Here is a 27842-nt window from a genome sequence, read left to right as displayed (position 1 = left end):
TACAGCAGCGAGTCTAACAGTCACCACCATCAGCCATCGATGTTTATAAAAAGATTTCTCTCAATAAACCCCATTAAATCAAGGGCCAGTGTTACAGAAAAAATTAAATAAAAAAACTTGATTTCACATAATATGCTGTTTTTGTGAGGTAATGAGGTAAATTTTATAAGCAGGACCAAGCATTTTGATCCTAATACACCCCCTGCTTCATTAATTATTGCTTCAATTTTCATGTTATTTAAATAGGAAAACTAAATAAAGAAAAAGATTCATTCAAGGGAAGGAAGTTACTAGTTTCGAATTTCTGGATTCGTATGAGCTCTTAATAGCCTCCCAAAATGCAGGTATGGCAACATCATCCGGAACTTCCTTGAACGAAGGGAAATAATTTACGTCCACAATAACATGGTCCCTGCTACCTTCTTGAATCTGACAATTTCCACATTAAATGAAAATACATTATCACGAGAAAGAAATGATGTTTGAGGCCCAAGAGTTACTAAAAGGATAGATGTCAAAGATCTAACTCATAATTTAACAATTACAAGAAATGATAAGCGGCACAAATAGAGAAAAAGAAAAAAAAAGATAGAAATGATTTGATATGCTACCTCATGTGGGGCTATCCATCAAAATAGATTAGAAAAAAGAAACTAATAAATACTAGCCATTAACAACATTGAATATCTTCTCATGTTTTCCATACTAATTTCAAGATGAATGGAAAAGATGCCCCATCCAAAACATTGATCCATCAATTTGATGGTCTTGATGAATACATGTGTGGGTGGTGGACCAACTTGAGTAATGGTAGCAGTACTACTATAGCATATCTTCTCTCGTTAAACCTCGCTACTGTTACAAGCAAAAGCTAGTAAGATTCCCAGTTTTCTTTTCACTTCAAAAGAGAGAAAAAGGTACAAAAAGTTCTCATATGTTGATAGTTACACATACACGAGGTTCAGTTCATTTTGGAACCCGCTCCAAGCAGGTAGTCAGTTATAGAAAAAAGGGGGGTCAGGAACAAGAGTTTTTGGTTCCAATTTTGGTTAAACGGGTACTCATAAACACCCCGTAATGGATACCGTTTGATGGGTCTAGCCTATGAAATCTCCTCATCCAATGGTCCACCCTATCTCACGATCCTATCCGTCTAACAACTACCCATCCAAAAAAAAAAAAAACTCACAATACATTATCTAGACGAGGTTAATATTTAGTATCGGAGATATCTTATGTGGACCCAAATCTCCTTCCTTGCATGGGATCAAGTATAGGCTGTTCTTTCTTCTAAGGGTCAGGAAGAAGTTTAGCCTAGATTTTCCTGTCACAATAAAGATGCTCTATTAGATCTAGATAGATGAAGGAAAATGTGTCTTTCTCATAACAAGGGTCTATAAAAAGGTACTTGAGCCTTTAGTGTTTAATTATTTCATGTTTCCACGAACGAAATACTGGATAAAGATAAAATTCAGTAATAGAAAATTAAATGATTCACATACGACTACATCGAAGCCGAAGATAGTAAGATCAAGCTTCCTCCTAAGCCAATTTGCAGCATCTGTTACTAATTCCAGATCAAGAGACGGTTTATCAGCCTTGGAGTGGAGTGAGTCTTCAGATCGCCGGTCTTTAGCGATGGGCAGAGATCTTAAGCTGCAGGACAAACATGGTTAAGAGTTTGAACACATATGATCATCAAACTTAAACATGGAAAGACAGATAAGAGGTAAAAAAAAAGATAAAAGAACTACCTGTCAAAGACAATAGGTTTGAGTCCATCTTTCTCATACGATGACAAAAAGACATCTGCATTGGGTGTAGACTTCTTAACAGCATGGAAGACTTTCCCACCCAAGACGTAAAATTTGAACAGTAGAGATGAATGATCCACGTATTCCTGCAGTACAAGTAATTTCAACCTTTCATTCAGGTAACCATAGGATAGATAACCGCAACTTCCTAAAATTACCAAAACAAAATCGTAGTACTTTGGTGAATTTTATTGCTCACAACCAAAAGTCTAGAACAGATTATAATAAGTATTTAAAAGCATTCCAATCCCTATTTCTTTTCTGCATTTGGGAGGTAGTTACATGAAAAATGATCACTCCATTTAAGGTTTCTCAAATAAGAAATGACTTTTAGGCATTGAAATCGAGATCAAGTGCTCCACCAGGTTACGTATTTTGAATTAAAATCCCATTTCTTCTAAAATCCGAGTTCGTCAATAATTGGAATAAATTCGTAGACTGGGTCGGCCCATTGATTTTTAAATATAATTGCTTAGGTAGAATCATTTCCATCACTAATTTCATGTTTCTCATTAAAATTACACTGGGAAAAGTATGTGCTGCTAGGATAGACTCCTTCAAATTGCAGACTCTTGCGCGTTTTAATTTTTAAAAATTAAATACTCGTATATTACATTTATATATATATAATATATATATATAATGGAATGCTAACGTTCAATACTTCATGGGGACGCTAGCATTGTCCAACACTTTCTTTTTCAATAATACCCCTCCTTTGTTTTTTAGTGAAAAAGACAAGGATGTATTAGTCTTTTATACAATAAATGCTTGTTTACATAACAAATGCAATGAGCATTTTAAGTATTTTGAATTAAATATCTTTTTTGTACTAAATGCTTTGGCAATTAATGCCAACATAATAAATGCATTTATTAATGACATAATAAATGTATTCATTGTGTACAAGACTAACATGCCCTTGTCTTTTTCACTAAAAGACAAAACGAAGAGGGGTATTATTGAAAAAAAAAAGTGTTGGACAATGCTAACATTCCCATGAGATCTTGGTTGTTAGCATTCCTCATATGTATATATACATTAGTGTTTCCCGTGCCTACTTGCACAATGGCATTCTTTTTGGAGTTAAGAGTACAAGAGGACAGGCAATAAAGTTGGAGGGTATTATTGGAAAATGGGTACTAGAGGACAAACGATAATGTTGGAGGGTTATTATTGAAAAGAAGGAAGAAGAAAGAAGAAAATAAAATTTGAGAGGCATTCAGGGTAGATGAGGAAAGGCAATAAAGGAAGTGGGGTCCACCCTTGTCTTTTATTATATATACAAGAGTTTGCACATGACGACGACATGGACATCCTCTTTGGAGTTAAGAGGGTATTATTGAAAAGGGGAAAAGAGAAAAGGTAATATATAAGTTGAAGGGGTATTTTTGGAAAGAGGATAAAAGAGGAAAGACAATAAAGTTATCTCGAGATACATCCTAAATGGGACAATCAATACAGTAGTTTCAATTCATATAAGAGAAAAAAAAAAAAGCAAAGACAAATCAAATGAACAAATGATAGACAACCCATATAAATCGATTATGCAAATAGAGGAACAAATTAATACATCGTTCTTCAATAACAAGCAATGCTTTCTCTAGAAAGCTTAGCCAACAGAGTGTAAGCAAGCTGAGTCCTAACACGACAAAAACTTCAATAACAAAATACATGGGCTCTAGAAAGAATTGAATGTAGGGATATGATTCACTTAGCCGACCCAAAACATTAGGTTAAGGCTTTGATGATGATGATACTTATAAGTGAAATGGCATGCTTAGGGAAATGTCTTCTTTTTTTCAAATTTCTCCAATTAAATTCGTTCTTCCTCAAAATGGTTGTTAAAGGAATTTATCTAAGAGGAAACCTATATTTTCTTTTCTTTTGATAAGCAAGTTAGCAGCATTTCATTAATAAAAGAAAGCAAGGTCAATTGAGGTGGCCCAACATGCTAAAATAGGTACAAAGGAATTAATTTCTCACAACACATCACACCCAATCCCACCTCCCAACAAAATCCACGAAAAAAAAACCCCCTCTAAGTTCCTTACAAGTTTTCGACCACAAAAACAAAAGACTAAGGATTGAGAAAATGATATTTGTGGGCTCCAATGACTTTCCTTCAAAATTTTGTTGTTGCGCTCCCTTCCATATACCCCAACAAATTGCGAAGTGTGTGAGACTCCAAAGCACCTTTTTACCCTAGAGTAGGAAAATCAAGATGCTAGCCAAGACTCAAAAAGAACCCAAAGGGATCTAGAAAGACACCCAGATATTCCAAACAAACCAAAGAAATGAGACCAAACCTCATTAGCCACCCTACAGTGCATCAAAATATGATCAGCCGACTCCGCATCACTCAAGAACAACACGCAACAGTTCACCCCGCAGAAACCCCTACACATCAACAAGTCCATAGTTTGGATTCTACCCAAAACAGCAGTCCAAATAAAGAAGAAGCCCACCTTAGAAGGTGCTCTAGGTCCCCAGATAGCAACCTCCAGAAATGTTCGTGGCCCATCACTAAGACGAGATCTGTAGAAAGAGCTCACTGAGAACATCCCATTCTAAATCTCCCCCCATAATTTTGAATCCTCCCTCTCCGCGTCAAAAGGATAAGAGCTACTGCAACTGATCAATCTTCCTACTGACTCGATTTCCCAATCATTGAAGGCCCTTCAAAAACCAAAGTCTCCGAACACGTCAACCCAACATCTGAGACTAGATATTGGAAGACCTTTCGTGGTAGATATGGTATACAACACTAGAGCCAATTAAGAAGCCTAGGCTATCCAAAGAACTTGAGGGTTTAAAGAAATCAATGGCTAAGTTTCCATTGAAAGGCTCGAAAAAAATGAGAGTTGGGAGAAGATCATATGATTCTCAATGTTAATTAAACTGTTTTCATGGAATGTCCATGGACTCAATAATAGATCATAGAGAGCAGTGATTAAAGATATGCTTCGTCAGAATAAGCCTCATTTGGTTGCCTTACAAGAATCTAAGTTGGAGCTTGTGGACAACAAGATTATTGCCGAGATTTGTAGTTCGCAAGATATTGGTTGGTCCTTTTTTCCTTTTATAGGAGCGTCGGGTGGCATTATCTTAATGTGGAACAAGCCTTTTGTCGAAGTGAAAGAAGAACTGAGTGTAGCCTTCTCACTTCCCACTCTTTGTAAGAAAGTTGAGGATGATTTTGAATGGGTCTTCACAACTGTTTATGATCCTACTAGAAATTTTGAGAGTGCTCAATTCTGGGAGGAACTAGATGATGTGAATGCTCGATGGGGGAGGCCTTGGTGCCTTGGGGGTGATTTCAACGTCATAAGGTTTTCTTTCAAAAAACTTGGGGGCTCAAGGGTGACTGCGAAGATGAGAAGATTTGGGGCCTCTATTAACAAGCACGAGTTGGTCGACATTCCTTTGTCGGGAGGATCTTTCATGTGGTCCAACCATCATCAAATTTGGTTTTAAATAGGCTGGATCGATTTCTAATTTCTACAGCTTGGGAGGAGCATTTTGGCAGGATCACTCAAGTGACTATTCCAAATCCGGCCTCAGATCATTGTCCTATCTCTTTAATGGCAAGCAAGTGAAGATAGAAGCCAATTCCTTTCAAATTTGAAAACATGTGGCTTCTACATCAAAACTTTAAAGAGTTGATCCATGAGTGGTGGAATGAGATTACCTAGATTGATTGATTGGGGGAGGAAGAATCGATTAATTGGGACCTCAGATTTAGGAGACACTTTAATGATTGAGAACTGGATGAGTTGGGGAGCTTATTGGGTTTCTTAGAAGGGTTTCATCATATTCCTCATGTTGAGGACAAGAGGCTTTAAGCAGCGTTTAAAGATGGACCTTTTCAGTTCGCTCATTTTATTCGATGAGGGTTCACTCTATGGAGACTTTTTTTTCAGTCATAGCTATTTGGGGCACTAAAGTTCCTACTAAGATCTCTATCTTTATTTGGCTAGCTACCTTGGGGAGTCTACCTACGATGGATCAAATCATTAAGAGAGGAATGATTACTCCAAATTTTTGTACCTTACGCAAAGCAAATGGCGAATCTTCAAATCATGTCTTTCTTCATTGCAAGTTTACTCAATAGATTTGGGATCACTTCTCTCGTTTTTTGGCATATATGGTTGCCTCCCTCACTTGGTTAGTACCTTGTTTGAGTTTTGGGCGCATTGGGACTTCCCTTTTCGCAAGGCAAAGAGGATCTTGTGGAGCATTACTTCTTTCGCAATTTGTTGGGCTGTTTGGAAGTAACGCAATAGAAGGATTTTTGAGGGGTAGAAACAGATGTAAATAATGAAGTACACTCGATGTTAGCTCTTTTGTTCTACTGGAGGAAGCTCTTTAAGGAATTTAAAGGGGTATTTTTTGAAGATTTTCTTGTAAGATGGGATAGGATTTGTAACTTAGAAGATTAGCCTGGTACATAAGGTTTTTTCTTTGTTTTTTGTTTTCTTTCTTCTCAGGCTAGATATCTTTTCCTCCCTTTCTACATTCTCTTTTCTTCTTTAATACATTCTCTTTACCTATCGAAAAAGACCACCAACTATCCTCCCAAAATCTTACCATGTCCCCTTTGCCCACCTTAAACCTCGTCTTCATCATGAAAACTGGGAGCACCTTAATGATAACTTTCCACACCCAACAATCGTAAGGACCTCTACCAGCTCCGCTCTCCCACCAAAAGGAATTTTTTTTTTAGAAAGTTTCATTTTTTTTTTCAAAATCTCACAATTTGTAATCCTTGAACTTAATTTAATGGATCAATTAGAAAGCTATCTCCAAGATCTTTCAAATGAGCTCTATTATTAATTATGTTATCTAAAAGAATTTTTTTTATGACACCCTTAATAATTTGATTTATCATGACCAAAATATGAAAATATAAAAAAAAAAGTCAATTTAGCATTTCTAAAGGGCAAATCGAATGTGCTTCTCGTCTTCATCCTGAAAACTGGGAGCACCTTCATGATACCTTTCCACACCCAAGAATCGTAAGGATCTCTACCAGCTCCACTCTCCCACCAAAAGGAATTTTTTTTTTAGAAAGTTTCATTTTTTTTTCAAAATCTCACAATTTGTAATCCTTAAACTTAATTTAATGGATCAATTAGAAAGCTATCTCCAAGGTCTTTCAAATGAGCTCTATTATTAATTATGTTATCTAAAAGATTTTTTTTTTATAACACCCTTAATAATTTGATTTATCATGACCAAAATATGAAATATAAAAAAAAAAAAGTCAATTTAGCATTTCTAAAGGGCAAATCGAATGTGCTTCTCACTAGTCTTGTGTGTGTATACCCCCCCACACACACACACAAACAAAACCCTATTCATAAAAAGAGTGACCAAGTCAAATAGGTTTGTATTGATAAAAAAAAAAAGTCAAATAGGTTTGCTAACAAGGCTGAAGCTAAAGCCCATGACAAAAGAAATTATCATAAAGTGTTTCTTGCTTACCTGAACAACGGCTGGAAGAGGAACACAAAGGTCCTTAAAATCTTCAGTTCTAAAGACAATAGCCTAAGAAGGAAAGATAAAAAATTCATGTCAACATTTAGAGAATAGCAAACTACATCCAAAGAGATACATGAGGACTAAAGGATAATAAGTGGCCCCCAGACCTTTGCCAATGGTTTAAATATTTGTAGCAAATGATCATACCAACTACTAGCCAATGCAATATGCATTTTTCAATGTGTGTACCAATCAATGCATGTTTAGTAAGTCGATTCACTTCAAACAAGTTGAAAATTTTAAATGGTGAACAACACTAAAAATGCTAGGAAAATAAAACAATACAACAATATATTATTTTTTAAGAGAAGGCAAATAATGTAAATTTAGGCAACCCCAATCTATGGATACAGGCAAAGCAAGCTACAATGATCAATAGGCCAAAGGGTACCATATTGTGGGCATCAGCTACCCCACAAGCAACTTGAGGTTTCACAATACTTGGAAGAAATAGTTTAACTTCAGACAGCCTTTCTGCCAAATTGGGCTCGTTAAAATTATCCACCTGCACATTTAAGTACCCAATAAAACTGAGATTCCAAAGTAAAATATGGGAGAAAATTGCAAATATATATTCTCTGGTCAAGTCCCAAAATGCAGTGAGATGAAACAATTACTTTGTAAAGAACAAGCAAAAAAAATTATCGATAAAATATGAACCACTCTATAATTCACTTAGAAGACTGCTTTTTGATTTGGAGAAGGACAAAAAAAATGGTGAACACAATGGTTAAAAATTTCATTGTGTTTCAGAATGTTTCAGTGGAGAATATTCTGGTTTCGGCTGAGGTAGAAATGAAACATTGACCTTTTCTCTTGACCAAAACATTGCCTCAATACAAGATTTTAAACCTTGGAGAACACGATCAAGTTGCCTTTCAAAGGATTTTAGTCATTTCCTACCGTGTTTTGAGTGTTTCAATGATAAGAATGAACCACATCTCAAATAAGAATACTAGATTTTCTCACTCAAGTGAGGAAATCATTTCCTATTCAAACTTGGGTGCATGTGCATAAGTGCATTATATTTATGTACTAGGAACTCCAATCATTTGTGCAAAGGATTGCTCTGACTGGGAATATAAACCAAAACTAAAAACCAATGTGAAATAATGCTACCATCCATAACTGTTTAATATGAAAAATCAGACTTGTGCACCTAAATATGTTCCGGTATACATGAGCCTTATCCAAGATATAATAGATGTCATGTGGACATAGATGTCGGTAGAAGAGATTATGGATCTTCATATCTCACGGAAGGGTATTAACTTTTTAACCAGATACATGATTCAAAAGCTTGTCACAAAAATCTCAACAGACTCTTTGAACATGATATTAGAATTATCTGTAATTCTACTGTTTGAAAACTACAATGTTAGAAAACAGAAAAATAGAATAATAGCAAATTCTCCAAGTTAATTATCAAGGTGTTTCCATTCATGTGCAATGCAAAAATAAGTAGCAATTTGATACAATTCTAACTAAAAGACCTTTAGAAAATGAGGAGCCCGGATTCTACAGCGACCTTCTTTGCTGAGATCCTCCAAACCAAGTAAAATCTGTTGGATTCTTAGACGATCCATTACAGGGTAAATTTTATCAAGTGGATCAATTACGCAACAATCAGGGGTGTCTTTGAAATACCTGTATAAGAACCAAACCCATTAGAAAGGAAGTTCAAGTTTTTTAGGTAGATTAGTTTTGCATATTTTATGACCTAGAAACAGAAAAGAATATCTTAAACATCTTTTAAATACATCTATCAACAGAGAGCTCGTGACATCTTGTTTATTTAAGGGATAACTTGGCTTATGTGTATTAGAAATAATGTAGTTTCGTAGTTTTCTATTATTTCAATGTAAGGGCATTCTTGTCCATTCACATTGGTTAATATATATACCTATATTTGCCAAGCTCTCATTATGAGACTTGACAATTTCTTCTTCTAAAATTCTGCTTGGTATCAAAGCCTCTAGAGAACCCATCGATTTTTTTTCTTTGGTTTTGGGCTCTTGAAGCTCCACCGGCGTCACCACCCTTCCTTCCTTCTCTTCTTCTCCCTCCTACTCTTTAGATCTTGTGACCAACCAAACCTAACAGTAATTTCGCATGGGTGTTTACCCTTCGGGTTTTTTTAATCTTTTTTTGATTAGTTTGGCCCTAGACACCCTAATCACATGTTGCGATAGGCTGTCTTCTACAAGAAACCTGCACTGTAGGGTTGTGTTAAGGCTGTTATGTGGCTGTTTCAACAGGGTGGCTTGCCATGATAAGGCTGTGTTGCCTGCGATCAAGTTGCTGCTGCGATAAGGTTGCTGGTTACAGCACTAGTGTCGGGGGTTGCAACTTGGTTGCTGCTGCAATAAGGCTGCTGGTTACAATGAGAATGTTGTGGGCTGCTCTGTGGTCGGTTGTTATGGAATAGTGTTGTTTTCTCTGCCCCCCTTAATGATTGCACATTGGATTGAGGTTTGTGCAAAACCTCCCTTCAAGCCAAATATTCAGCTTTATATCTTGTTCTTGGAGTTCAAGGAGAACTCCTTTTATGTGAGGTGGTTGTGAGTACCTCAATTTCCTTTTTTTTTTTCTCTCTTTTCTCCAGAATTCTCATGGAGTCTTCCTCCCTTTGCTTCTCCACAATGGAAGATTGACAATTGCACTATTCTTGGATGGTTGTTTAATTCCATGGAGCAGCGCATCTATACTATTTTCGTGTACCATAAGATTGTTTCATCTTTGTGGTCAACTCTCACTCAGACCTATGCTCATGCTAGGAATGATTCAAAGAATTATGAGCTCTATCGAGATATTACCCAGGCTACTCAGGGGACTTAGAGTGTGGCTGATTATTTTGGGTTTCTTCAATCTCGATGGGAGGAGCTCTCTCATTATGAGTCTATGGCTGAGTTGTCAACGGAGGCAGTCGGGTATGTGGTTAAGAGGATTTCTTACCATTAGACATATCAGTTTTTCATGGGCTTACATCTTGAGTTTGAGACACTACGAACTCAGATTCATAACATCTCTCCTTTGCCGCCTTTATTTGAAACCTTTGTGACTATTGATGGTGATGACTGTCGTCATCGTACAATTCCATCTCATACTCAAGTACCCAGCATTCTTTCTGCTCCAGCGACAGATCAAATGGCTCTAGCAGCCAATTCGGGTTTTTCTGACTCTCATACCCAAGGATCTGGGAGTTGTTGCTCTAGGGGGTCGAGGCCGTGGTCGAGGGAGTAACCCTATTTGCAGTCACTTTAGGAAGACTGGCCATGAGAAGGCCTGATGCTTTCAGCTTTATCCTCATTTGTTGCGAGCTATTGCCACTCCTTTGGGGCCTTCTGCTGCCCAAGCTACCGTTGTAGACTCGTCACCATTTCCCACCATTGACTCTCCCGCTACTCTTGGTACTATTGATTTGCAGCAGCTTCAGACTCAGATTGCCACTATTGTTTGTGATCAGATCCATGCCCAAACTCGATCATCTTGACTGTGACCTCAGTTACCACGCCTCCAGGTACATCTTTTGCATTCCATGTCACCCAATCGAATCCTGCTCCCTGACATGGGTTATTGATTTTGGTGCCTCTAATCACATGATCGATGAGTCTAACCACTCGACTTTATCTACTTTCCCTACTACTCATATGGAGGTTTGCCTTGCTAATGGGTCCTTTACACCTATACACAACAAAGGTATCATCCTATTATCTTCTGGTGTTTCCCTTGATTTTGGGCTTCATGTTCCTTACCTCTTAACCTTTTTTCTGTGAATAACAGTACTAAATCTCTAAATTGTTCAATGATTCTTTTTCCTACTCACTGTATTCTTTAGGACCTAACTTCGAAAGATTTTTAAAAAGGATATGAGCAGGATGAGCTATATTTGTTTGGATCTCCACATACTGCTAACCTCGTCTAAGAGTCACATTTTTTCTTCTTAGTCCTTAGATTTGTGACATGCTCACTTAGGGCATGCCAATGTTCAACACTTATGTTCTTTATTTCCTGTTTTAAAAAATTCTTGTAGTGGACACAAATTCAGAGCTCTGTGTGTGAGCTTTCTAAATACACGTACTTCTTCATTCTGATATGTGAGGGCTTTCTCTTATTGCTTTTACTGGTTATTGATATTATGTTACATTTATAGATGATTATTCTCGTTGTACATGGGTCTATTTGATGTGTTCTCGTTCTAAAGTACTTTTTATTTTTATTAATTTTCTTAAAATGAACCAGACTCAATACAATATCACTGTAAAATCCCTTCGTTCTAATAATGGAGGGGAATATATTTTTGATAAGATTCGTTCTCATCTTCATGAATATGGTATGCATCACCAGTTGGCTTGTAACTACACTTCTGAGCAGAATAAGGTGGCGGAACACAAGAATCGCCACATGATGAATATTATATGCTACCTTCTCCGAGGAATGCATGTTCCTAAGTTATATTAGAGCATAGCCGTTCTCACTATGGCCTTCCTTCTTAACCGTGTTCCAAGTCGCACCTTAGGGGGATAGGTGCCTCTTCATGTTCTTCGCCCTGATAACACCATCTTCCCTATTACACCCAAAGTCTTTGGGTGCACTTGTTTCGTTCAGGACTTAACCCCTCATTGCACGAAATTAGATGACAAAGTCCTTCGGTGTGTTTTATTGGGTTACTTCTCTATGTCAAAGGAGTATCAGTGTTATGATCCTATTTTTTATCGTGTCATACATTCCCTTGATGTCACTTTTTTTTAAAATGTCTTTTACTTTTCTGCTACTTCTTCTTTGTAAGACTCTTTTCCTTTGCAGGATCATTCTCCTATAATGTTGCCTTCTCCGATCTTCTCTCCATCTTCGCCTACGCTTCAAGTTTACTCTCATAGTGCTTGCCTCTCTCCAACCTTGCCAACCTCCTCCTTGGACTCAGGTATATTCTCTTCTACCCCTGCTCCTATCCCTTCTATTTCTGACTCTCTTACCTATCGCAAAGGTAAATGGGGATGTGATACTAATCATCTTATTGTCCAATTTGTTTCCTATTAGGGACTCTCTCCTTATTAAGCCTACTTTACTGCCACTGATTCTATTCGAATGACCCGATCTGTTCAGAGGCTTTACGAGATCCTTAGTGGACTGTAGCTATGACTGCTGAGATGAATGTTTTGTAGAAGAATCATACCTGAGAGTTTGTTCCCTTCCCTCTAAGAAGTGGATTGTTGGTTGTAGATGGGTTTTCACTGTCAAGTATCTCGTGAATGGCTTTGTTGATTGATACAAGGCTCGCTTAGTAGCTAAGGAATTTACGCAGACTCCAGGAAAGGATTTTGGTACTACATTTGCCCCTGTAACTAAAATTTATACTGTTCGCCTCCTTATCTCTTTAACTACATGTCATTCATGGCCTCTTCACCAACTCGATGTGAAGAATGTCTTTCTGAATGATGATTTGACTGAGGTTATCTATATGGACCCCCTCCTGGGTTTTGTCTTCAAGGAGTATTTTGGAAAAGTATGTCGCCTTCTCTAATCTCTATATAACCTAAAGTAGTTTCCGCGGGATTGGTTTCAACATTTTTCTAAGGTCATTTTATCTATGAAAAATTTTCAAATACCATTCAGATCATACATGATTTGTTCGTCGAGGTTTGGATGGTCGTTGTGCTATTGTTCTAATTTATATAGATGATATTATCCTAATTGAAGATGATGCCCAATGGATTGACAGAGTAAAGATGATATTAGGACGTGCCTTTGAGGTCAAGTACTTGGGTCCTCTTAAGTACTTCTTGGGGATAGAATTGGCTCGCTCTCACCATGGTATTTTGTTATCCCAGTGCAAATACACATTGAATCTTCTTCAGGACACTAATAGGTTTGGTTCTCGTCCTACTTCCTCTTATAGATCAAAAACATCGTCTTAATACCCAATCTAGCAAGCTATTATATGATCTCTGTTCTTATCAGAGACTTCTAGGCCGTTTGATTTATCTGATTAACACAAAACCAGATTTGACTTTTGCGATTAGTGTTATCAGTCAGTTCATGCATGTTCCACGCACTTCTCACCTTGATAGTATTTATTGTATTCTTCGCTATTTGAAGTCGTGCCCAGGTCTTGACCTTTTTTATTCATCCACTACTCAACATCATTTGTCTTACTTCACTTGGTTCTGTTACGGATAGGAGATCTACCTCTGATTTCTTTACTTTTCATGGTAATAACCTGATCTCGTGAAAAAGTAGGAAACAGAGTGGTTTCTCGCTCTTTTGCTGAAACTGAGTATCGAGCTATCATCCTTGGCACATGTGAGCTTATTTGGCTTTGATTTTCGCTAACGGAGCTGGGATTTCTCGTTTTTGATTCCTTCACATTGTTTTGCGATAACAAGTTTGTTATTATGCTTGCTTCTAACTCTATCCTTTACGAGAGAACCAAACATATAGAGCTCGATATTCACTTTCTCAGGGAGAAAGTTCGATTTGGTGTTATTCAGACAATGTTCATATCTTCTTCATATCAGTTGGCCAACATGCTTACGAAGTCTGTTGGTCCTTCTGTCACTAACTCTCATCTTGTCAAGCTGGGCTTAGTTGATATATTTCTCCTAGCTTAAGGGGGAGTATTGAAAATAATGTAGTTTCTTAATTTTCTATTATTTCTATATAAGGGCAGTATTGCCCATTCACACTGGTTAATATATATATATATGCCAAGCTCTCATTATAAGACTTGACAATTTCTTCTTCTACAATTATTCTAGGTGGACCCCCTACCTGACCTTAAAATCATAAATATTTACATTCGATATTCTTCACCACCACAAGCATCTTACTCGATAAGCTCAGTAAGATCATTGGAAAAAACATAAGGAATAAAAGAGATTTCATTAAAGGATGTACACTAGCCAGAAAATAAATCAGGAGGCCTTTTTGCCATCTAAAATCAAAGGGGAAAGAAATTGGTTCTTCAACTTTTCCATAAACCATAGGTACAACATGACACTCTAAGGTCAGTCAACAATGTGATTAATACAATCAGCTACTACTGTAGAATCGTTGAGAAAGTTAGCAAGTGGTAGACATGCATTGGGTGCTGCAGCATTCAATCAATAGTCCACATCAAAACAGCTCAATCAGATGGATCAGAATTTGTTTTCTACAGAATCCTTTACAGTGATTGTTAATGATTCTTCAGTGGGTTTCTTCATGAGCTCCAAAGGCTTGAAGAAGGAATGGTTCCAAGTTGGGAGAATAGTGTGGCAATCTCTCATTAGCAGTTAGTTGACCTACACGATTGTTTAACAGTGATGCCCGCCAGGATCGGCTGAAAAATCTTAAATGTTTTTGAGTGCTTCGACAGAGTTCCCAGCCTTCACATCAGCCTGAGCCAGAGTTAATTTTATGGGGCAGGGAAGCTTAGGGCTATGGAGTAGCACGCTATGTCAGGTCAGTCAAGTGACCTCATCATATTAAGGCCATCCTTTAGGTACTGCATATAGGAGGAAGACAAATCAGGCCTAGGTTGGCTTCGTGGATGAGGAGAAATCTTTCAAAGAGTGATAAATTGATCCTAATCAAAAGCACCCTCTCGAACTTGCATATGCATATATATGGGGAGCGTTCAAGAGCCAGACATTGAGCCAAACATTTTGAAACACATGGGTTAGAAATTTCAGAATGGACTGATTTTTTGGAGATCATCCTCACAAAAACTCAGCCCATTCTGAAACTTCTAACCACTTTACAAGTTGAAGAATCATGGATCGTCAATTATTTGTAAATCACTTTTGATGGGGTTAGAAGTTTCAGAATAAGCTGATTTTTTTGTGAGGATGATCTCCTCACCATAGAGATCATCCTCACAAAAAATCATTCCATTCTGAAACTTCTAAACCATACATCAATGGCCAGTCCCATTATGAATAGGATAGGGAATTTCTTTGCGGATATTAGGAAGGTTGAAAAGCGTCCCATTTTTGTTAAATGAACAAGATTTGCAAGCCAACTCTTTTTTTTTTTTTTTTTTTTTGGGGGGGCGGGGGGGGGGGGGGATAGTCTTGGATTAGGACTTGTGAAGGAGAAGATCGAATGATTGCCTTAGTAAGGTATGAGAGGAATGTGAAGAACTAACTGCTTTTCAAGAATGATACAGATGTATAGAGGGCTTGGGTATTTTTGTTAGATTTTGGGGAGACTTGTGGTGTGGGTATTACCCTATGAGGCCTGATTATCCTTCAATATTTTTCATTTAAGGGCGACAATGCCCTGATTAAAGTGCTTTTGAGCCAAGGCTTCGGGTATTAGGGTTTTAGAGGGACCTGAACAATTGGGAGACCATACCATGGCAGCCCTTCTTGATAGAATTAGTGGGTCCTCATATCTCAACTTCTGAACTAGATACAAGGGAGTGGGTTTGGTCATCGAATGACATGTCGGTTAGATCTTTCTATAAGGTCATTTCTTGTAAGGATATTTTTCTTTAGCAACATTAATGGTATGAAAGGCCTATGTACCATCAAAGAATTTTCTTTGTATGGACCAGTGTTTAAAGATGGTAAGGTGTGAGGTGATTCATTTCACTGAACAAAAGCTTGATGTGTAAGCCTATAAACACAAATAAACAAATAGAATAATTTTCAATATATGACAAAATTGGGAAAATCTCTAAAAGAAAATTATGAAAATTTACAACTTCACATTTCGAATTTCAATATCCAAATCCAAATGAGCAACTTATCAAGACCAAATTAAAATTGAACGTGTCCGCATTTTCATACTTCCAACTTTTCAAGTCAATGCCGACTGTCAGAATCAAACGAAGGTCGAAGGACCATTCGATTATCAAGACCAAATTATTTTCAGTTGTATTCCTTAAACTGAAAATAATAATCAAGCATATAAAAACCACCCTAACTGAAAAAGCATAACACCACTCTAAGATTAGAAAGAAGTCACGGAAAAGATTCAACATGGAGAGAGAAAATAGCAATAGGGAAGAAACAAAAAAAAAAATAGTCGAAGAAGACGGAAACCATAGATTGTTGGCATTGCAAATCAACTACGGCTTGTGAAGATTAGGCTAACAAAGATGCAACATATGTAGTTAAGATTTCTTTTTTTAAATTAAATGTTATAAGAGGGACAACCTGATAACTGTAAGGAGTATTCGATAGTGATATTACAGAAATTAGAGGAAACCAAGAAATAGGACACATTCCCATAAGGTGTATGCTTTAGTCAAAAGGAGCCATGCACCTTCACTATGGCGTAAGCCTTTTTCGATGCCTCTCTAAATGAAGTGTAAGACTTTGAGAGAAAATGGCCTTTCCCTAAAGCCTCAAGGCCCATTCTAACTCTTTGAAAGGGCATAGACACACAAAAACATAAATGGGCACCAATATAGTGGAAGCATAATTGCTAAACCTCTGCCCCTAGCACTGTAAATAGTAACTATCCTAAGATCGTCTGTAAGTACAAAGCAAGAAAAACCTCCATTAAAGGGTGTTTGAACGAAGGAAGAACAGATCCTGTCCATTACCATGGATATCAAGACTTCCACATTATTGTTTAAGGAGTGTAAGAGTTTGTTCTTTGTGTTCATTTGGAGGTTATCCATCTTGGTTCGAGCTTTATTTTCATATCTTAACCTTAGGCAGGTCGTTTTGACTTCCTTTTTCTGAATCCTTTTCTGAAGCACCATGTGATCAAAGTATACCAATCAAATTAAAAGAAAAATTTTATAAGAGGACAGAAACAACAACTATGCTTTATAGGCCTGAATGTTGGGCAGTCAAGAGTATCACATTAATAAATTGTGCATCACAAAGATGAGGATGATGGGATGGACGAGTGGAAAGACCAAAAAAGATAAAATTAGAAATGACCACATTCAAGTGGAATGGCCAATTACAACCATTCTGAGAAGAAACATTCAAGTTGATTGTTGGCATGGAGGAACGAAAAGAATGTGGACTTGAGATGGTGAAAGCAGATGTGGCTCTAGACAAAGTGGAATGGAGGAACGGGATTCACTTAGGGTGACCCTAAATCCTTGGGATAAGGTTTTGATGATGATGAATAAATCCCATCATATATCATTTTTTTTAAAAGGAGGAGAGTACCACATCATCTTGTTATCTTTTTCTGTTTAATATAATATACCACAATGGTAAACTGATGAGGTTTTATATCCTATTGACTTCAAAAATTACCTTTCCAATTCCTGCATGCCCTTGGAGTAAGAAATTCTGTTAGAAGGCCCCGAAGAACTGCCTAATTCAACAGTGATAATTTCATCGGTTGCTTTATGGAGAACTACATCAACTTCTTGCACTTGAGATGCTAAAGGGAGATCAAAATTGAGAGGAACAAACATCAACCCGTTTTGAGTAGGATACATAGGAAATGCACTTCTCTGTCAAAATCAAGTCAGGCAAGAGATACAATTTTCAGAAAGCAATTACAGCTTGAGAAATCTAAGTCTGGGCTATGTAGACTGTACGCACAGTTCGCGGACAGAATAAGACATGGGACACAAGCAGCAAAGCAGGTTCAACCAGTTGATCAGTCCAGTCATGGAATTCTCAAGCCAAAAATAGATTGTGACTAACATCTATAATTCTCAGGCTAGAAAGGCTATATATATATATATATATAATGAAAGAAGGCAGAGAAGAAAATTTGGATTCCAAAAATGCCCTTATCATAACATTTAAATCTAATATAATCAGGATCAAATAAATTGCAATCCCACGTCCTCAAAATCACGTTGGTTAGTTTTCAAAAGTACAAAAATATCCTTTCCACTATGTAATCTTCAAAACCACCATTTAATTAATGTTTATAAGCCCTTCAGATACATATGAGTTTGCACATGCCACCTTATAGCCAAAGTTTTTTTGTAAACCACTTTTGATGGGGTTAGAAGTTTCGGAATGGGCTGATTTTTGGTGAGGATGGTCTCTATGATGAGAACATCATCCTCACCAAAAATCAGCCCATTCCGAAACTTCTAACCCCATCAAAAGTGGTTTACAATTTAACACTAGAAATTGACGGTCCGTGATTCTTCAACTGGTAACCTGGGGTTAGAAGTTTCAGAATGCATTGATTTTTGGTGAGGATGATCTCCTCACCATAGAGATCATCCTCACCAAAAATCAGCCCATTCCGAAACTTCTAGCCCATATTTTACCAAAAACTTTGGCTATCTTGTTGTCCCTTGAACCCGGCCCTATATATATACACACAATTGGCCAATAATGTTCGGATCACAAATTAGCTATTTACAACTGGGTGGTTGCTTTAACTTTTATGTAGAGAACATACCTTGGCAAAATCTTCCTCTCGAGAAGGTTTCATAACATAACCAATTGTGACGACACTATCACCTGTTGCCTGTTTGTAATGGGACAAATAAAACACTTGTCATGTATATATTGGGACCTGCAACTTTATAGAATTACAGATATGAAAGTGAAATTTTTACAGCATCAAAGCTGTGTCACTTGGATCTAATACATCTAGGTGCCGATGCAACCCTGGTGTGTAAAGACTTCAACACAACCAGGGTTACCTAGACGCATGGCATGGGTGCCAAGCGTCAAAGTGTCGACATGTGTTTGGCACACCAACTTTTGAAAATTCGAGTCCACAGGAGCAGAGAACCCGTCGCTGTCTGGGCTATGCTACCAGAGGCTTTGGTCCCCCCGAGGGGGCTACAGGGGGTAATGGTCTATACGAGCTACTAAGAAGAAAGAGACAAGTTCAGGGTATATGCCCTTGGGAGAGTTTGAATTCTCCCCCCCCCCAAGGGGGCTGTAGGGAATTTTCGAGGACTTTAGGCCTCGAAAAACAACCATACAGGCCGTAGCAGTATACGAATTCTATTTAACATGGCCACAGAAAAAATAAGAATCTAATATCCTTTAAAAATAGAGAAGGCAAAATAGGAGAAGAAAAAATAATAATAATTACAAACTTATAGTAGAGCAACCCTAGAGGATGCTGCTGCCGCACAAAACAGAAACTCCTAACACTTTTGATATGCTAGATCTGGAGCATGCATTAATAAAGCAAAATTTGATGGAAATCTTGGAGAAATGATTGGAAAACCCACTTGACAAAAACACCATAAGTTTAGTTATGTCTGTCAGCACCTAATTACTCAATATCATGCAAATACTTATTAAGGATCCAAGCATTTTTATTTATGAGTCGTGACAGTTTCAGTGATTTTATATGGTTTTTTTCTAAGATGACACTTCATTTTACGGTGTCAAAATGAGGCATACTGTGATGATATCATGCGATATTTTATTGTACATGCCTAGAAGTGTCGTGGCATGTTGAGGAGTGTTAAGAGTGCCAACGAGTGTTGGCATGGCAAAAAACCAAAAGTAGAAGTGCCACAGGAAAACTGAAAATGACCAAACATGGCAACAACTCCACTTGATGGGAATATTCAATATCTCATTCAGGTAACTTTAAAAACAATCTACCAGAGACATTTTCATACACATGCACATGCAGAGGGGATGGAGGGGAGGAAGAGAGGACCACTAATCAATGGGTCTTGCACAAGAGACCTCATCTATCAAAATCAACCTGATTGGATGACCTCAAACACTTAATCTGTTGACCAATTTTCGTAAATGCTTATCGTTTTTCTTCACAACCATCTAATTGGACCCTCTTCTGGAGTACCAAATAATCTAGGTGGAAACATTGAATAGTCCAGGCTCCCTTGCAAGTAACCCAAGTGTTTGACAATGATTGGAAAACTATATTTGTAGTCCACCAAATGAGGACTATGAAATTCCCGGTACAATATGACAAACTAAAGAAACATATATGTGTGACGTGATTTGATGCCACGTGGGAGACATTTAGTACCACAAATCTCTTGCATGTTGTTCCCAACCTTTGTGAACCGGCACCCAAGAAAAGAAGCCTGATCACCGAACCCTAGCTGTTAAGGTTGAGTGTGTTTTCATCATGGGTTGGAGCCAATGCTTTTAATCTCAGGTTCTTTTTATAAAAAAATCTCTGGTCAATATGGCGTTCATGAAGCCCGTGAAGATGAAAAGCCCAAGTCCAATGCTTAGTTATCACAATCAAGCTAACTTTGGCATGTGTGTGTGTGTGTGGAGGGGGATTCATGGTAGACAACACATTCAAGGGATCAAGTGCCAGAATCTGTCATTTCTCACCAGAACAAGTTATGTGTAACAAAGTTACAATAAATGCACACGACTCTGAGAGCAAATGGAGATGAGTCAAGAGCTAAATTTTGTTAGGATGACCTTATCATCATTTTGACAAAACACATATTCCAACATTCTAGGCATTTGAAGAAGTGAGTTATGAGCTCAACATTAAGTTGAGCTCCAGATTCAATAGGGTTAGAAGTTTCAGGAAGGGCTGAAATTTTGCGAAGATTATCTTCAATAAGAAAACCATACTAACCGAAATTAGAGCATAGATATGTATGCATCTGGGTCTGTGTTTGTCTGGCAATATGGATATACCATTTAGTTTAGATAATACTAGTGCCACCTAAATGAGTAAAAATATTTCCGTAGACATGGGAAATTTGTAAATAGTGAAGTTTCCTTGGAACATAATTCAAAAGCTATATGAAAATTAGAATCTCTTTCAGCAACCTGTCTGTTGAAACGGCAAATAGAGAAAGGCAACTCTTCCAGCTTGTTAATAAACAGAAGTTTCGAACTCTCCATGGAACCATCATCTTGGGCACCTAGAGAGTAACAAAATGAGTAACTTGAATAGGTAAATTGTAAACAGCATAGCATACATAAATGCAGGGTAATGGCACCCCACATGTGATGGCTCCCCACCTAGGATATCTTATACTCCAAATAATAATAATAAGCGCCAATTAGATGGTTGAACCATTAATGCTTTTGGATAGACAAATTGAGCCTGAGAAATGGTCCAGAATAATTCTATAGATTGAAAGGATAATATCATCCGACCAGGTTCAGTTTTTTTTAACAGATCACCTGAGGGGACCATCAAATGTTGGCTGCCATGCATATTGATTGTTGATTCAATCAATGAGATTCAGTCCATAGATTCCCAAAGTGAACCCCAGAAACACTATGAATTTTATTTCCTGAAAGAAACAATGAAGTTCTACTCACTTTTAACAACAGTCAGCCAGCCATGGTCAATGAGTTTAAGAAAGATGTCTTCGTCTTTACTAGAAGCCACATACAAACATCTCCCTCCAATGTTACCCCAAGCTAGCAAGATCTCATTAAGAGACGCATCAATAGAAGATGTGTTCAGCATGAAGCAATCTAACGAGTATAGCATTGACATCCTTTTAAGAAATGTCACCTATAACAAGCAGATACAGTTGACAGTAACTAAGCACAAAGTATCTCAGAAATGTTCAGGTAAGGAAAAATACAAGCAAGATCAGTAATCACACGGCAGGCTTTATCCATTTTTTTTTATAAAATAAGGTATATTAGAAGGTGCTTAGTCATAAATTCAATTTTTATTTATATAAAAATATAAAATTGATAGGACTGTAACTTGACCTAGTACATCTTTTAATCATTTGATTAAACATTATTTATATCTTGGATGTGCTGATCATGTTCATGGGTAATTAATATATGATCTCAAGATTCATTAGCATTAGGTTAAGTCATCCTGCATCACTCTGATCTCCATAGTCAGCCCAGTAACCATCATTTATATATAAATGTAACTTTGGTGTGCAGAAATCATTTTTCTGTAGTGCTTTTTGTTGCTCAACTCCTTTGGTGAGAGTTTTTTTTCTCAGTCCTTGTGTTGAACCTCTAGCTTTGTAGTGTTTTATCCTTATCTTTTCCTCGAATCTCTTAATTAGCAGTTAGAAGGTAAATTGTCTTTGTATTGTATTGACCAAAATTTACGGTGACATAGAGCATCATTAACAGTTCTCTACTATAGTGTTTGGCTAATTTCTTAATTAGCAGTTAGAAGGTAGTATGGAGGGGATCCAACATCTCATTGAAATAAGGACTACCCTTTGTTTCTTTGTCTTAATGACAGTACGTACTCTTAAGTCTTAACTTCCCTTCAAATCTCTTCCTCACATTTTTTTTTTTTTGAGGGGATGCAACAGGAACGCCATGAAGGAACTTGTGGAGGAATTAGAAAAATTGACGAGTACCTATTATATTTTGCACAAGAAGTCCTTTTTATCTTCAGATAAATTGTGCAACCTTAATAACCCATGTAAAACTTTTTCATAAAACTTGTGCAACCTTTTCATTTAACTCGTGCAGCCTTGCCACATTATCAGCATTTACATATTCTTGTGCAACAATTTTATATCTGTGTGCAACCTTATCACACCAATGTGCAGCCCATTTACCCTATTATTGTGCAACCTTTTCGTTAAAATTGTGCAACCTTTACATATTATTGTGCAACTTTACCAAATTCATGTGCAATCTTTTCATTAATCTGGGCAACATTTTTGTTAAATTGTGCAACCTTACCACATACCCGTGCTCGATGCCACGTGGTGTCATGTGGTTAGCTGGCTACATCTTGATGTGCAACCTTTTTTAAACAGTGCAACCATACCCTATTCATTAAACTGTGCAACCTTACCATATAGTCATGCAAGATTTTAATATTATTGAGCAACCTTGTCCAATCCTCTTCTTCCTATTCTTTTTCTTCTCCACCTCCACCCTCTGCCTCTGCCCTATGCTCTCCATCCTTCATCCTGACTCCGCCCCCACCCCCACCCCCTACCTTTATCGTCACCCATTCACCATTGTTGCCACCTCCCTCCTCCTCTCTTCTCCATTTTCAATTGATTTTAGGTGTTTAAGCTTCCAAAGTAAATACCTAAAAATAAATCCAAACTTATGAATTGTACGCCTTCTCTCCTCCACTCTTCAACATTAATCATCATCTCCCAACAATTCCTAGAAGACCAAACTAAAATGAAATCTTATTCTTAATTTTTAATGCTAGAGACATCATTTAACATCTACGATCTGCACTTTGGATCCTCATAATTTTCCATCTTGTAAGTCTTTCTCTTCCCTTCTTCCTCTTTTTTTTTTAATTTTTTGTCCACATTATTTTCCAGACACAATCAATCACTAAATTTGTAATTTTCCATGGATTTCAAATTTCTATGCAATCAAACAGAACCTAATTTGATTTTAGATTTGGAAGATTTCTAAAGTGATCAAACACCTTACAAGCTAGATAGACTACTCTCAAGAAAAGAGCCAAATAAGCAAAAAACATTTATTTTGTAAATTTTCTTTTATTCATTGTGGGACATCTTTGACTGCATGGGTACTAAATAAATTTTTTCTAACAAGCACTTCCCTCAATGATAAGTTTAAAAAATGATTTCCCCTTAATCTAAATGGCAGGGTATCATGGAAGTTGTTGAGTTATTAGCATCATTTATTCTCTCCTTCACATCTTTAGACATCACTAATATCCCATCAACAGTTTCAATGTAGACTGAATAGACAAACCTCTTATCATGGGCAGGACCCAGCTTTTTCTCAACTCTGCACAAATTTTTTTTAGTTGAACTTGCAAAGTTGAAAAAGAGGTGGGTCCTGCCCACAATAAAAGATTTATCTATCTAGTCCACATTGAAATTGTTGATGGGATATTAGTGACGTCTGAAGACGTAAAGCCGATAGTGAATGATACAAAGAAGTTAGCAACTTCCATGATACTTCGTCATTTAGATTAAAGGGAAATCACTTTTTTAACTTATCATAGTAGGAAAGTGCTTTATTTGAGAATATCTCTTTAGTACCCATGTAGTCAAAGATGTCCCACAATAAATCAAAGAAAATTTGCAAAACACATGTTATTGACTTATAAGACTCATTGCTTGAGAGTAGTTTGTCTAGCTTGTAAGGTGTTAGATCACTTCAGAAATCTTTCAAATCTAAAATCATCTAAGCACCCGACCAGCCACTATCCTGAAATTTAGGAAAGTCTTCTTAATCTTAAGCTACTTCAAAAAACTTACTTTCTACGTAACTTAGAATCAAGAAGACATTAATGAATTCCAGTCTTCAATGGTGACATTAGTTATAAGCTACCGTAGAAAGTTAGTTAATGTTGAGTGAACTCAACATAATCTTACTTTTTACAAAAACTTAGTATAAAAAAGTTCATGAATTTCAATCTCCAAACCATGGTCTTACTAAAACATCATCACTGTCTACAATATTCTCAAGATTCATTTAGTGAGCTTTCTAAGTAGATTTCTAACTCCAAAATCCTAGAGAAGTTCATAAACAAGTTCTCTTTGTGAACTTTATAAACCCTAAACCTAATAAGCAGCTTTGATACCAGTCCCACATGTCGTCAATTTCGATCTACCGAAAGACACAGATAACTATGTTCACCGTATAGGACGTGCGGGCCAAGTTGGTAAATCCAGACTAGCTAATGTTTTTTTCAACTAAGGGAACCAGCCCCTTGCGAAGGCACTTGCTGAACTCATGCAAAAAAGTAAACCAAGAAGTCCCCCTTGGCTTAGTCGATATGCCAAAAAATCCTCTTACATTGAAGGGAAGACTCATACTTGCACCAGAAGAAAAATCTTTGATTTTTTTTCCACACCTATTAATTTATGTAGTTACTTCTATCCTTTCATATATAATTTTCTGTTATTGGATTTTTTTGTTTGATATTTTGAGAACCTAATTAATCATAACTATGTGCTTAACAGCAAAACCCGATTTTAAGTATTCAGAGTCTTATGAGTGCATATTGACTTTACCTCCTAGTGCGGTGTTTAAAAAAATAGTGGGCCCTATTACTAGAAGTATCACTTATCAAAGAAACTTTAATGTTTGAAAGCCTATAAAAAATTGCATGAATTGAAGATTTCTGATGATCATGTTCTTCATTTAAAGGAAGAATTTTTTTTTCCTGTAGCCTTCATTCATTCCCTAATACAATTTAAACTTGTTAAGAAAAAAGAAGTGTTGAAAATGATGCACTAAGATAATTGTGCAATGTCAGTCTATTAATTGGGTAATCTAAGGAAAGAATTCACATAGACTTAATTTTAAAAGAGTCATAATAAATTACACACATTTTACTCTCATTTACACCCAGTGTTGGGGCTTACATGGAGATCATGTTGACCAATCTAACCACACAAGTTATCCATTCAGAGGAAACCAACCTCACAAAAAATTAATTTGTTCCAACATCGTGAAAAGTTGACTTGAAGTTGATATCTGGACCGCCAATTAAAGAGAATATTCTTGTCAAACATTTTTTTTGGCAATGATGATCAACATGGAAAGGAAAATCCATTGTATAAGTTGGACTGTCCATCATGATCTCCATGTGGGCACAAGGACTAAGAGGAAAAAAGAGGGAGGGAGTAGGAAATAGTTATTTTAAAATAGGAAAGTCATTGAAATGCAAATATAACAATGAAAAGGAGGAAAATGTACCTTTTGAGGTGAAACAGCCATTCCATAAGAAATTCCCTGCAATGAAGGTACAATATACACATCAGAAACCCTATGCTTCAAGGTACTGCATTACTTACTTTTTTCAAGAATGAGGGTCTAAGTCAACAACAAAAGAGGCATCCCAAAATACGAATATTGTTGTAGTAGATTTATCTATCTTGAAAATCTATAACTTTTAAATATCTTTTTTTATTAATTTAAGGCTTTCCCCTTGTATGGGCCAAGGCTTACAACTCGCTACAAGTAGGAAAAAAGCTGAGTACGTGCCTTGGAGGTTTTAAAGCCTGAGCTTTTTTTGTTTTGTTTGGTGGGGTTAGTGGTTAACAGTTAGCATTTAGTATAAGAAGGGGTTAGAACCTAAGACCTTAGGAACAACCTCCACAAGGTCTTACCACTTGGCTAAGTGGTCCTTTTAAAGGCTGAGCTTATTTGCTTATCATATTTCTAATTTATTTTATGCATCAAACATTATTTAAATCAAGAATAATGCTGGAGTACCTCATGATTGACATCAATTCACACTTTGCTGATGTGGAGGTGTGTACGGAACCATAGATGCTTTTCACTCGTATCAAAAGCATCTATGATTCTGTGCACACCTCCACATCAGCAAAGTGTGAACTGAGATCACTCCAGCACGACTCTTAAATCAATGTAACAGCACATATCTTTGCATGTCAAACAATATCATGATTTTTCCAAGAAATGATAATGGCTTGTGCAATAAGACTCGTCTTTTTCAGGTTATTTACACACTTGAATTGTAACAATATTTAGACCATGACTAAGTGGTGTGGAAGCTAATACTTATAATAAAATCTAAATGATTGAGAAACAGATCCCTAGACTAGTCCCCTATCTCACTCATAATGAACCTACGAAAACCCAAAAATAGTATTAGGTTAGGATTGTCTAGGGAATAGGCCTATATATATATATATGGGAATAATAGGATCTCGCCGGGGAAAGGAGGGAGTTATTTTGTATGTTCCTCTCTGCCACTTGAGTGAAGATCTGAACACTATGCTCTAAATTCCATCCAAAAGGAAGCTTCTTGTTTTTTTTTTTTTTTTTTTCTTTTGTTCTTTTTGGAAGCCGTTCTTGATAAATACCCATTTTTTTATCATGTGATTAGTAGACAAAAGACAATGCCCAAAAGTTGCATCCTTTCTACAAACATAAACATTTCACAAACAATTATCATGGGTATTTTATTTTATTTTATTTTTAATCCCACAAGGATTGGTAAATAAAAAAGAAACCCCTTTTCTTCATGAATCACACATCCAAGCTTTTGGAAAAAAAAAACTTAATCAAAGATATTTTTACATTTCCCAGACAATAAGATGGAACCATTGTATTCTCCTCAAATGCATCTACAAGCTTATACAACTAACATATATCTCCAACGAGAACATGCAAATTCTTTATTTTCCCCTTCTGGGTGGGTATGAGAAACAATGCAAAATAGAAGTAAATTTACAGACAATTTGGAGGGAAAAATAAACAGACCCATTTCCTCAAATGAATGTAAGTGTAAAACATATGCAATGAATCATAGATTACAAACAAACAAACCAAAAAAAAAAAAGATAATAGGTCTGGAATATTTTTACCGTGCGAAGCTTGGAATACTGAAGTCTACAAAGCAAAGCCTCTGCTCCAGATTGAAAAAACGTATTTCGTTGGTTGTCTTCAGCAAAGAGAACAGACTCATCCAATAGAACACCTCGTATGGCACTCATGTTTGTATACACACACACAAATAGAACACCAGAGCAGAGTACAACAATTGAGTCTTCGCCTTGCTATCTTCTTAACTCTAAAGCGGATCCAGATTCCAGAAAAGACCACCAAACGCGTCTAAACTAAGCTCTTCAGAATTCACATGTGTAGCACACACTTTGAAGAGTTAACTTGCCTCCTTTTCCCCTCCTCACCTTACAAATCGTTTGTCCCTCGTGAATTAAAATTAAAA

The 27842-nt window shown here is 36.8% G+C and overlaps 1 protein-coding gene across 2 annotated transcripts; it reads right to left on the bottom strand.

Moving 5' to 3' along the window:
• Nucleotides 1-18: 18 nt before the first annotated feature.
• On the bottom strand, nucleotides 19-27842 carry ITPK4 (inositol 1,3,4-trisphosphate 5/6-kinase 4). 2 transcript variants are annotated; one of them, XM_086427565.1, is made up of 12 exons: nucleotides 27481-27842; nucleotides 25844-25879; nucleotides 21521-21719; nucleotides 21020-21105; nucleotides 18684-18752; nucleotides 17567-17769; nucleotides 8852-9005; nucleotides 7750-7863; nucleotides 7302-7364; nucleotides 1755-1900; nucleotides 1503-1656; nucleotides 19-429 (listed from the first exon to the last, which is right to left on the bottom strand). In XM_086427565.1, the coding sequence occupies exons 1-12, from the start codon at nucleotides 27607-27609 to the stop codon at nucleotides 274-276; spliced, it is 1509 nt and encodes a 502-aa protein (XP_086283691.1). In that variant the 5' UTR covers nucleotides 27610-27842; the 3' UTR covers nucleotides 19-273. The 2 variants fall into 2 exon arrangements, with proteins under 2 accessions (XP_086283691.1, XP_086283690.1); XM_086427564.1 differs by having other exon boundaries at nucleotides 21020-21114; nucleotides 27481-27841.

Source organism: Akebia trifoliata, chromosome 16 (genome assembly GCF_017979445.1).
Source record: "Akebia trifoliata isolate Shusen 1 chromosome 16, ASM1797944v1, whole genome shotgun sequence".
Lineage (NCBI taxonomy): Eukaryota > Viridiplantae > Streptophyta > Magnoliopsida > Ranunculales > Lardizabalaceae > Akebia > Akebia trifoliata.
This window is presented reverse-complemented; position numbering and strand designations above follow the sequence as displayed.